At 40.0% G+C, this 12,374-nt stretch overlaps 1 protein-coding gene and 1 long non-coding RNA gene across 2 annotated transcripts; both read left to right on the top strand.

The window, feature by feature from the left end:
* The first annotated feature begins 821 nt into the window (after positions 1-821).
* Positions 822-1,779, top strand: LOC307029535. Its single transcript, XR_013805378.1, has 3 exons — positions 822-935; positions 1,117-1,267; positions 1,570-1,779. It is a non-coding gene; the product is annotated as an uncharacterized lncRNA (long non-coding RNA).
* Positions 1,780-1,862: 83 nt separating this feature from the next.
* Positions 1,863-11,299, top strand: LOC307045590 (polyunsaturated fatty acid lipoxygenase ALOX15B-like; the record flags this gene model as incomplete). Its single annotated transcript, XM_079691350.1, is given in 13 exon segments — positions 1,863-1,981; positions 2,219-2,341; positions 2,444-2,547; positions 2,833-2,999; positions 3,134-3,277; positions 5,839-6,042; positions 6,170-6,256; positions 6,365-6,534; positions 9,130-9,251; positions 9,382-9,482; positions 9,998-10,028; positions 10,031-10,155; positions 10,512-11,299. Coding segments are annotated over 13 exon segments (1,677 nt in total). The 3' UTR covers positions 10,692-11,299.
* Positions 11,300-12,374: the final 1,075 nt, after the last annotated feature.

Below are 12,374 nucleotides of genomic sequence, written 5' to 3'. Positions count from 1 at the left end.
CATGTCCCAATGTAACCTTAAAACACCACCCTTAACTATAACCTCAGTAATATGGATATAATCATTTAAATACATTTTTGAAAATGTCAACAAAAACTGTTACTACGGCCACATATTTTATACGTGTATCTAATAAATTCAGTTTCTGTTGGAAACAATACAATCTTGTAATTGGTACATTTTTCCCTGCCATTGAGTTTTCTTTACATATTTGACATGCTACAAAGTGTTGTAGAAATGTGCTTTAATATTAAATTAATATTAATATTAAATTTGGTTTGTAATAAAACTATTACATTACATTACATTGCATTTAGCTGACGCTTTTATCCAAAGGGACTTACAATAAGTGCATTCGACCAACAAGATACAAATTTGAAGAAAACAGAATCATAAGTACATCAGGTTTCATAGAGCTAAAACATTTCAAGTGCTACTCAACTGCCTTTAGATAAGACAGTCCTTTATTAGTATATAATTGCTTTGTTAGCAGTTCTTTGTTAGTAATTATATCGCTCGAAGTGGAGTCGAAAGAGATGAGTTTTCAGTCTGCGCCGGAAGATGTGTAAGCTATCTGCTGTCCTGATGTCAATGGGGAGCTCATTCCACCATTTTGGAGCCAGGATATCAAACCCATGTGTTTTTGCTGATGGGAACTTGGGTCCCCCTCTAACTCTAACAACTATCCTATAAATGTCGAAAAACTGTGTAAACTAATCCTTTGTTTGTTCATTTCTAATATGTGTAGTTGACCTAATGCTGTCCTGTTTAATGCTGGAGAAGCTGGTTATGTGGGTGAATCAGTCATGAGAGATAATGTTTTATCATGTAACTTAATGGACACACCCAAATATGTGAATGTATTAAAAGAGGAGGATCAGTGGTGAAAAACTACAACGGGCAGTTCGTCGAAGGAACTCAGGTCTCAAGAACAGGTAAGAACAATGCTTCTGTAATGTAAGAGGCACATTTAATATGTGTTGTTCTAATTCAATTTGCCACTGCCTTTCTCCTTCTGATAACAAAATAACTCAGGTTAATCTTTTTATAGATAACCCAACCATTGGTGGGAATGATTGTTTTAATTATCTTAACAGGATTCTTCTTCTTTTCCAGAGGGAAAATGGTGAATTATAAAGTGACTGTATTCAATGGTTCGCCTATCAATGCCCAAACTACAAATGACGTCTTCATTAAGCTGGTGGGCACAGATGGGGAAAGTGAACTCAATAAACTCAACGCGCCAATTTCTTTCACCAGTACACAAGTAAGTCAGAAATATCTCTCTAAAGATATAACACTCTTAATCAACTTTTGAAATGACATAGGGATATAACATAACAATTAGGTTAAGCTTGAGTGAACTTAGCACAAAACATTATTATCTTGTACTTTGATTAGGTTGATTTACTTACTTGAGTCTTGCAATTTTGTGTTTGTAACCGCATGATTGAATAAAACTATTGTAACTCTGAGATGAAATTAATAGATTGAGTAGTAATTTACCAAAATGTAATGTAAATTATGTAATGTATAATTGCTTTCAAATCATTTCTGTCTTCACTCCAGGTGTCCTGTACTGTCTCTATTGGAAAGCTGATTCTGATAAAGCTCGTCAAAAAGAAACCCATAGTGTTACCTGAACTCGATTGGTTCCCTGCCAAGGTTGAAGTGGAATCTCCTGATGGAGAAACGTACAACTTTCCCATCTACCGCTGGATCACAGACAGCGTTGAGCAAAGCTTCAGAGAAGGAACAGGTATTTGGAAATTAGCTTTTCTGACATCCTGTAAAAAAATGTCAGACCACAGAATACAAGTTATGCAAGCTGGACTGTTGTAAAAAGAAGTCAGGGTAAATCCATGCCAACTGTGAATATCACATTTTTTAACCTGTCTTTCTTTAGAGCCTTTGAAGACAGCCATTCTATTGGCAGGGACAGTCGGGAGCAGGAGCTGAATCAGCGAGAGAAAGACTATTGGTGAGCGCTCAGAGCTTATACACATTTTAACTTCATGCATCCCGAAACTTAAATCCATCCAAAAGTATTACAAACATATGATATGACACTTGCCAAGCTTTATGCAATGTAATACAGTAACCTAAATATGTTGCTATATTGAATACTTGTCATGTGTTTGTATACTCCAAACTAAAACTGATACACTAGTATCTAGAATGTCCACAGCTCCTCACATCTGTTCTCTATTACTCCCAGCTGGGATGTGTATGCAGAGGGAATACCCCACATCATGAAAGCAAAAGATCTTGATTCTCTGCCTCCTGAGGTCCGCTTCTCCTGCACCAAGAGCAAACAGTTTAATTTCACAGCAACTGCTGCGTGAGTTCTTCAAGTCCTGTTATCCAACAACCTACTAAATATGTACCTGCCTCAAATCATTTTAGGGCATTATAATAAAGTAACTTGTTGCTTTTTTTCTAGGATGAAAGAGTTGAACTTAAAGGGAATCGCTGACTCCAAGGACAACTGGACTGATATTAATGATGTCAATCGTGTGTTCAGCAACAAGGACACTAAGATATCAAGTACAATCATATACCTTTATATATATATATAATACTTTAGATTATACTGAATACTAAAAATGTATCTAAAAAAATGAGTTTTATCGTTACTTATAAGAAAACTATTTATTCAGTATTTAAATAAATACCAGTAAGACTGATAACTCACTTTAAAACAACAAGAAAACATGTTTAATTGTTGTTTAACCCTAACCCTAACTTTATATACAGTTGAACACGCAATATCCCAGTTTCCAGCCTAAAGTTTGAAACACAATCAAATTCAAATGTATTTGTTTTTTTCAGAATATGTAGAGGAACATTGGAAGGAGGATGCCTTTTTTGGCTACCAGTACCTAAATGGTGTCAACCCCATTTTGATCAGACGTTGTACAGCTCTGCCTGAAAACTTTCCTGTCACTGATGAGATGCTCTTCCCTGATTGTCAGAGTAGTTTGGCAGCTGAAATGAAGGTGATTATCTTGACCATAATTGAGTTTAGAGCCATGTTTGTTTTAAATTTGGTAGAGTTGGAAGTTCTTCACTGTGTTTCATATTGCACTGTTTGCATGTGAGTCAAATCATATCTCATCTTCACTCAAAACAGAATGGCAACATATTCCTGTTAGACTACAAACGTTTTGATGAACTCAAAGCAAACATTGTCCATGGGAAGCAGCAGTACCTGATGGCTCCCCTTGTCCTGCTCCAGAAAACACCTGATGATAAGCTGATGCCGATTGCTATTCAGGTGAGATACACGCTCAAATAAAGCTAACATCTAAGATGTAAGGAAGGACTGACATTCAATACAATAGATATCATATGTACAGAGAAGTAAGCTATATACCTTAACGGTCACCTACACTGTATGAGGCAAAATGCGCTTTTTATGTCTTTTACACATAAATATGTGTCACCTTGTAGCTCAGTGAGGTAAAGGATTGTTCAGGTAGTTAACTTTAGTCTAAGTTATCTCAGTGGGTCTCAAACGGTTTGGTCATCTATGTAAACAAATATTTCCAAGGCACACGTTTATATATTTCAAATAGTTGTACAAAATAAGGTAAGAAATCATTCCAATGTGTACTATAGGACAGTAAAAAAAAAAAAATTACAGTTCAATAGGAGAGTGATTAGTAAAATACGCATAAATAAAAAGAAAGAATGCTAGCTAGGTAATGCACAATGTATTTTGGAAGTAATATGGTCTTTCATTACGTTAGCAAGCATCGCTAACACTCAGAGCTAACGCTGTACTGGAGAGAGTATGTTTAAATAAGCCGGATATAAAAGGGACTGTCCTTGTGGTAAACCTAAAGGACTTGACACACCAAGCCGATTTCGGCCGTCGATAGATGTCTGGCTGTCGATTTGCGTCCTGTTGCCCTACTCAGATTGGTGTGTCCCGCACCGTCGTGTCTTTTCGGCGATGCCGACACATTCCGCTCCCGATTGAACATGTTGAATCCAAGTTGAATCGGGAGTGGAGGCTGTCTGCAAAATAAATCACTCTGATTCGCTGTTCAGCTTAGCGAATCAGTGCATGAGAAGCGAAACGGAAGTGAGGTACGCAAACAAACGATTAAGAAGGCACTGATACCGCCAGTACTGCACTAAACATGGATTATAAATCGCTATGTGAAACAATCTGTGAAACAGTCTGGAATGGACGAGAGTGAAAATGGAACGCACACGCTATTTGTTGTTTGTATATATCACGCAGTTTGTCTTCCGGTTGCCTCTTTTCAATGACGAATACACACTACCGCCGCCTGCTGGTAAGGAGAGTTATTGCCACTCACGCATGCGCAGTAAGTACGTGCTACTTGGCCGTCGGCTGAAGTCTTTGCGGTGTGTTCCAGTGCGACTTTTTGGCCAAGACTCAGGAGACGGTCAGTTTGGTGTGTCAGGGCCTTAAGAGAGAGAAAGTGTTTCAGCTCCATAGTGTTTCAGAAATAATGCTTGATGTGGTTTGGAACGTGACGTTTAATCACGGAAGCGTTTAGCTGAGTTTCTGCTGGTAGACGGACTTCAATCAATCAATCAATCAATGTTTATTTATATAGCCCAATATCACAAATGTTACATTTGTCTCAGTGGACTTCACAGTTTGTACAGAATATCAGTATGACAATACGACACCCTCTGTCCTTAGACCCTCACATCGTACAAGGAAAAACTTCCAGAGAAAACCCCACAGTTTAAAGGGAAAAATGGGAGAAACCTCAGGGAGAGCAACAGAGGAGGGATCCCTCTCCCAGGACGGACAGACGTGCAATAGATGCCGTGTGTAAATTGAAAAGATAATACATTTGCAACATAGGTAGTCCAAATGTTTGGAAATGCATGTGTGTATAATAAGAAGATGAATCCACGAGGATATCCATCCAGGACTTATGATCCAGGACCACAGCCACGACTCAAGATCCAGGACTCGCAATCCATGACACAGGACCGCAGGATCATCCATGACTCCGGATCCCGGCGTATATAGACACCAAAAAGAAAGACATTTGGGGAAGCTGGGTTAATCGGAACATGAAAGTACACAGGTATAGACAGAGAGAAGGAAGAAGTAAGATGTCCCCCGACAAACTAAGCCTATATCAGCAAAACTAGGGGCTGAATCTAATCAGCCCTAACTATAAGCTTTATCAAAAAGGAAGGTCTTAAGCGCACTTCTCTTCACAGAGCTCACTGCTTGCATGCGGACGGACAGACGCTCCAAAGGGCCGTGACAACAGCACCAAAGGGGTGTGGCCAGCAGCTCCAAAGGGGCGTGACAAGCAGCTCCAAATGGGCGTGGCCAACAGCAGCTTGCTTACATTTAAAGGGGCCGGACACAGAATCAGCACTTATGTAACATGGCTGAAATAGAGGGGTATGAGGCATGGCTACAATGGATGATCTGTTTGGTATTTTGAGCAAAACACTTCATAGACATGTTTTGTACAGATATAGCCATATAATAGTTATTGTTCAAATATAGCATAATAGGTGACCTTTAAGTACAATTAAATGTCACCGTTGTGTTCAAACATAGAGGAAAGTTGTAAATCACATAAAAGAATATCTTAAAGGACTTTTTCTTTTTTAAATGTTGCCTGCTTCCCATTTTCTTTGTCGAAAATATGATAAATTACACATTCAACTATTGGTGAAAGGCTGAAGAAAGTAGGGCCACTGTTCTGAAGTTGACTGTGTGTATAAAACCTATGGTAAATAGGCAAATTGTCAAGCATTATTGATCAAAACTGTCACTGGATCAAATCGATTGAAAGAACTTCATCCCTATTTCTCCCCGTACAGCTGAAGCAGACTCCAGCAGAGGACAACCCCATCTTCCTTCCTACTGACTCTGAGTACGACTGGCTGATGGCCAAGATATTTGTGAGAAGTGCAGATTCCAGCGAGCATGAACTAAATGTTCACCTGCTGCGCACTCATCTGCTGGCTGAGGCTTTTGCTGTGTCACTGCTGCGCAACGTGCCCATGGTGCATCCACTCTACAAGGTAAGTGAGAATACTAAATTTACTTTAGTTTTTTTTTTTAAATACTGATACATGTACAGTGTCATCCACATGTCTCACATGGTTTGAAGGAAATAATGTTGCTTACAGAGTTCCCCCTTTACCTCAGCTCCTCGTACCTCACACTCGCTACACTCTGCAGATCAACTTAATGGCTCGAAATCTTCTAATATCTCCAAGTGGATTTTTTAACAAGGTACGAAAGGACCAACATGATCAGAAAACCATAACCTACTCTGTTTTTATGTCATGTATAGTGTTTGTCTCTAACTTTATTCATCAAATATTTGACTCTTCTCTATAGTATACAGCTTCTGGCGGTGAGGCTCTGTCCACAATCCTGCAGAGATCCATGTCCTCAATCACCTACAAGTCTCTCTGCATGCCGGAAGACATTGCTGAGCGTGGCATGGAGGATGTGCCCAACTACTACTACAGGGATGATGGATTGAAGCTTTGGGATATCATTAAGAGGTACTTCTGGCACTGGCAATGGGATAATACAAAACAGTGTAACTTGTTTAACAATCTAACTATTTTTAACATGTTTGGCCAAATTTGCCAAGTGATTGTATTTTTAGATGAGCAACAACATTTTTTGAGAAAAACATAAATCTACATCTAGATACAATGTGAGGTTCCTGGTTTAGTTTAATTAATTCCCATCCCCTGTCAGAAGTAACTAATGCCAGCAAGTCTTTCCAGTGAACAAGCAGAGATGAGTTTTACATAATAAAGAAAAACACATAAGTTACTGAGCTAAGTTTAGGTAGATCTTTACCAAATAATGTTTGGAAGGTCTATGTAACAAGAAGCACAATAAACAACCTTCTTTTACAAATGGCCAATAACTCAAAGAGTTAGCAGAAACAATTGTTTACATTTTAATAAGCTAAATAATAATCTAACCTCAACAAACCCCCAAACCTCTTGTTAACAAAGTTTCTTGCATATTATTTTATTGCATATATTTTCTTGCATCTTCCCCAACATCCACCGCCACAATTTCTCCCTCCATCTCCCTTGACCTCCCGAGCCCTCCTCCCCATGGCATTCTCTCCCAGTTCACTCTGGTTACCTCCCCTGAAATACTCCAACTGATCAGCTCCTCCAAACCCACAACCTGCTCGCTTGACCCTCTACCAACCCCTCTTCTGAAGTCCTGCCTCCCCGTCCTTTGCCCCTACATTGTCAACCTTTTCAACTCCTCCCTGTCCCAAGGAACCGTTCCCTCTGCCTTCAAAACTGCTGCTGTCACTCCCATCCTCAAGAAACCCGGTCTGGATCCCTCCTCCCTCAGTAATTACCGCCCCATCTCCAACCTCCCCTTTCTCTCTAAAACAATAGAACGCATCATCTCCAAACAACTCCACCGCCATCTCCAAAAAAATGACCTTTTTGAACCCCTTCAGTCTGGTTTTCGTCCTCACCACAGCACAGAAACGGCACTCATCAAAGTCCTCAATTCCCTCCTCACCTCTGCTGACACCGGTTCCCTCAACATCCTCATCCTCCTTGACCTGAGTGCAGCCTTCGATACCGTGAGCCACACCATCCTGCTTACCCGACTCCGGGATATCGGTATCGAAGGTACTGCACTCAGGTGGCTCCAGTCCTACCTCTCCGACAGATCCCACTTCATCTCCCTCAACAATCACTCCTCTACCACAACTTCAGTCACCCAAGGTGTTCCCCAAGGTTCAGTACTCGGCCCCCTCCTCTTCATCATCTACATCCTCTCCCTTGGTCAGATTCTCCGCCATCACAACCTGGACTTTCACTGCTATGCTGACGACACACAGATCTACCTCAGCACCAAATCCCCCCACAACCCCCCTCTCACACACATCGAATCCTGTCTGACTGCAATAAAATCCTGGATGCAACACAACTTCCTCAAACTCAACAGCAATAAAACTGAACTCCTCCTCATCGGCTCCAAATCCACCCTCAGCAAAACCCCCAACCTGACACTCACCATCGATGGCACCCCTGTTTCCCCCTCCACCCAGGCACGCAACCTTGGCGTGATATTCGACCCCACCCTCTCCCTCGACCCCCACATCCGCCAAGTTCTAAAAACCTCATTTTTCCACCTCCGCAATATCGCCAAACTCCGTCCCTCTCTCACCGGCCCCGCAGCTGAGCGACTCATTCACGCCTTCATCTCCTCCCGCCTTGACTATTGCAACTCACTCCTCTTCGGCATCAGCACAACATCCCTCAACAGACTCCAGCGTGTCCAGAACGCAGCCGCCAGACTCCTCACCCACACCAAATCATGGCATCACATCACCCCGGTCCTCAAAGAACTCCACTGGCTTCCCGTCTCACACCGCATTCACTACAAACTCCTGGTCCTCACCTATAAAGCCCTCCACCATCTGGCCCCCCCCTACCTCACTGACCTCCTCATCCTCTACCAACCACCCCAGTCCCTCAGATCCACCTCAGCCGGTTTGCTCTCAATCCCCAAGGCCAAACTCCGGAGCTTCGGGGACAGAGCCTTCTCTGTGGCAGCCCCGAAACTCTGGAACTCCCTCCCCCAAGACCTCCGTGAGTCTGATTCCCTCACCCTGTTCCAGTCCCGTCTCAAAACCCACCTCTTCAACTCTGCTTATCCTTAAACCAGCCCCTCCCCCCTCTGAACCAACATCCTCCTGACTGCTTTTCTGTTTTTGTTTTGTTTTTTGTTTTTGTTTTTGTTTGTGTTTTTGTTCTTGTTTTGTTTTTCGACCTGACTCATAATGTAAAGCGTCTTTGGGTCTAGAAAAGCGCTATATAAATCCCATCTATTATTATTATTATTACTATTATTATTATCTGTGTCAATTTATTTCATGCTTATTTCCTATGTTTCCACAGCAGGGAGCATCTCCAAGATGAAACTGTTTTGCCCTTCTCATTTGCTTTGTGACATGAACCAGAATGATTTCAAAGTATTGATGTAAACTTGTAGAAAGAGCAACAACTAAATGCCTCAGAAAGGGTTGCATTGTAAAGTGGTGTAACCATTATTAAGATAAGTGTTGCAGTTTATAAAAACTTAAGATTCTACTTGTATTACAGGTTTGTGGAGGGAGTGCTCGGCTTCTACTACAAGAGTGATGAGCAGGTCCAGTACGACTTAGAACTACAGAAGTGGTTTTCTGACATTTTTGAACATGGATTCCTTTCCCAAGAAAGCACAGGTAACCTACTTGTGCTTTCTTACAGGTGCTCTCACTTACAGAAACATTCAATAGGGTTACATTTCCATTATTTAGGAAAGTGACATTTTGACTTCTTTCAGTGACGCTTTTTATTTCCTTTAATTTTCAGGAATTCCGCAGCACTTAAGCTCTGTTGCTGAGTTGGTGAAGTTTGTCACCATGGTGCTCTTCACTTGCTCAGCACAGCACTCAGCTGTGAACGATGGACAGGTGAGGTCTTTTAATACTTTGGATGTTCATTTCAAGTTGCTATCGTAGAAATCGCTAGCATGCCAACAAATCGCCACCTTGGTGAGACAAGGATGATATTTACACACATCACCATTTTTGTTTACCACATGCAAACATGAACACTTTGGTTTATTGCAAAGTATAGCTGAGGTTTAGTAAGTGCTTAGTTGTTCAGTTATATAGCCTGAAACTAAACTACTGGAGAAATAAAAACGATAATCTAAATGCATTGGCAATGTAGCAGAAAGTTATTGAGGCATTTATCTTGAAACTAAGAACGTTAAACCTTATGGTGGTATTCAAGAAAAAGTCAGATGATCTCCAATGTCATTAGTATCAATCATCTTGGGTCCATTCATCTCTCTGTTTGTATCCACATTTATGACAATACATTCAATTGTTGAACATTAGTGTGCCAAAGTAGTGGACTGTTATCAAAATAATGACATGGCCTGGCTTCAAAAAGTATGAATCAATTATTCATTTTATCACAGTTTGACTATGGTGGCTGGATGTCCAACACTCCCTTCCCCCACCAACCACAAAGGGGACAACAAGCGAGGCCACAATGCTGAACACACTGCCTGACATCGGTACATCAGCTCAGGGAATGGCCGTCTTGTGGCTACTCAGCAAGCCTCCGTTTGACTTCGTAAGTACCCAATATTTCAATAAAAATGTTGTTACTCAAATTCAAGTAAACACATGGTATTTTCATTAAAGGTCACCTATTATGCAAAATGAACTTTTTGATTTTATACACAAATGTGTCCTCCAAAGGAGCGGGTTACATTTGAAGCTACAGACCCAGAATCAGCACTTTTGTAACAGGGCTGAAATAGAGGGGTATGAGGCATGGCTAAAATGCATGATCGGTTTGGTTTTCTGAATACCCTCTTTGAGCCCTGAAAAAACTTGTGATTACAACATCTGTACACTATATTGTCAATTATCTGTTTTGAAATACTTTTGAACTTTTATTTTTTAATGTATAATTTATCTCATCAGGTTCCTCTCGGCCAGTTCCCAGAGGAGCATTTCAGTGAGGAGTTTCCCTGTCAGCTGATAAAGGATTTTCAAAGAGAGCTTGAAGTGTTAAGTGCAGAGATCATATCCAGAAACATTGGTCTGGATATCCCATACACATACATGGATCCAGCAGAGATGGAAAACAGTGTGGCCATATAATGATCATAATGTGAGACCCTTAGCTGTCTGCTACATTTCGCTTAATATTAGCGGCAAGAAAGGGAAGAAATTAATATTCAGTTTTTAAGTATATACTGGAAAGAAGCTACTGTCTGTTATATTTGTATGCTAATCTGTGATTTATATAGCATATTCAAGTTAAGTGTTTTTAAGTTTTAAATCAGAATAAAAACGTTTTGGGCATCTCTAATAATCGAGATACAGAGGGCTCCTTGATGAGCCTGTTTGTTTTATGCCAGTAAGTCTACAGAATATAATTATATTTTTGTGAAAAAATACCAGCATGGTGCATATGCAAAAAATTGCAATACCCCTTTAAAGATCACAACATAGCCCAAGTTCCAAGCAAATTTGATCAGCATATTCTCTGGATTGATTATCTCTTAACTTTTTAATGATATTTCTCTATAATCTACAATTTCTTCATATTCTAGAAATGTGTTCCAATTTTGCTTTGTTGAAGAGTGAATTGTCAAGTTTGTGTCAGACTTTCTGCATGTAATACCTCCTTCAAATTGTATTAACCATCACTAAGTATTTTAAACTGACCACATTTAATCAAAATAAAGTTTGCTTATTCTACAATATTTCAAGCGTTTGAGAGATCATTATTATTTTTGTCATTACCTATCTTTATCATATTTTATTGTTAGTTTTATCTGTAAAAATGTTGCTCTGTAGTCTGTTATAGGTTTGTCAATGTATACACTGTAAAATATTACCATGATTTCACAATATTTAGCTGTAATATTTTACAATAAATTACTGTTTAACCACTTTACAGTCTTTACCTGTGATATTCACAATATAACACTGTAATTTTGAATTTCACAGTGAAATCAATACAGGCACAGTTAATTACTGTGAATGTACAGGACAAATGATTACCAGGATTTCACAACATGTTACTGTATTATTTCACAGTAAAATACTGTATTAAGACCATCCTCTGTGATAACACAACAAATTAAGTGATTTTCTTGCTTTTATTTTGTTTCTTTTTTGGTTTTGGTTTTGTTTTGTTTGTCTACCCTCCCTCCCAAATGTAAAGCATCTTTGGGTTCAAGAAAAGCGCTATGGAAATATAATTTATTATTATTATTATTATTGGTCGTGCTTAGCTTTAAATGCTCCTTTCAAATATTTCTTTCTTTGGTGCAGGTTTTACTTACATTGAAAGGGGCACCGCTGCATGTGCCTTAAAATAAATGAGGCAACATATACATCCAGTGGTGGGCCGTCAGGGCCAGCAAGGCCTTCTCTGCTGGCCTAAACATCATCAGAATATAAATTAAATTTTGATATATTTTTTCCACAAATATGTATTAAATTATTCCCTGTAGTCTATTCTCTTCATTTCATAGCTTTCCTCTTGGTTGCGCTGCTTCCAGCCTCAGAACGAGATTTGGAGGGTTGGCCTTTATGTTAGAGCTTTTATCCAATCATATTTCAGCCATAATGTGTTGCCAGGGTCCAAGAAATCTGCCCTTAGGCCTTCAGAATCAACAGTGCGGGCGCCTGTAGATTAAAGTGAACGGAAACAAAACTGTGGCGTTAACCAATCAGATTTTGAGTTGGCGACAACGGGCCAGCTAGCAGGCGTACGATGACGTTAGCACGTGCACGTCTTTTGATTGGATACGCACTATTGAGAGGCAGAGC

This window comes from Notothenia rossii, assembly GCF_949606895.1.
Source record: "Notothenia rossii genome assembly, chromosome: 1".
NCBI lineage: Eukaryota > Metazoa > Chordata > Actinopteri > Perciformes > Nototheniidae > Notothenia > Notothenia rossii.
Note: the sequence above shows the minus strand (reverse complement) of the source record. Positions and strands in the feature narration are given on the sequence as shown.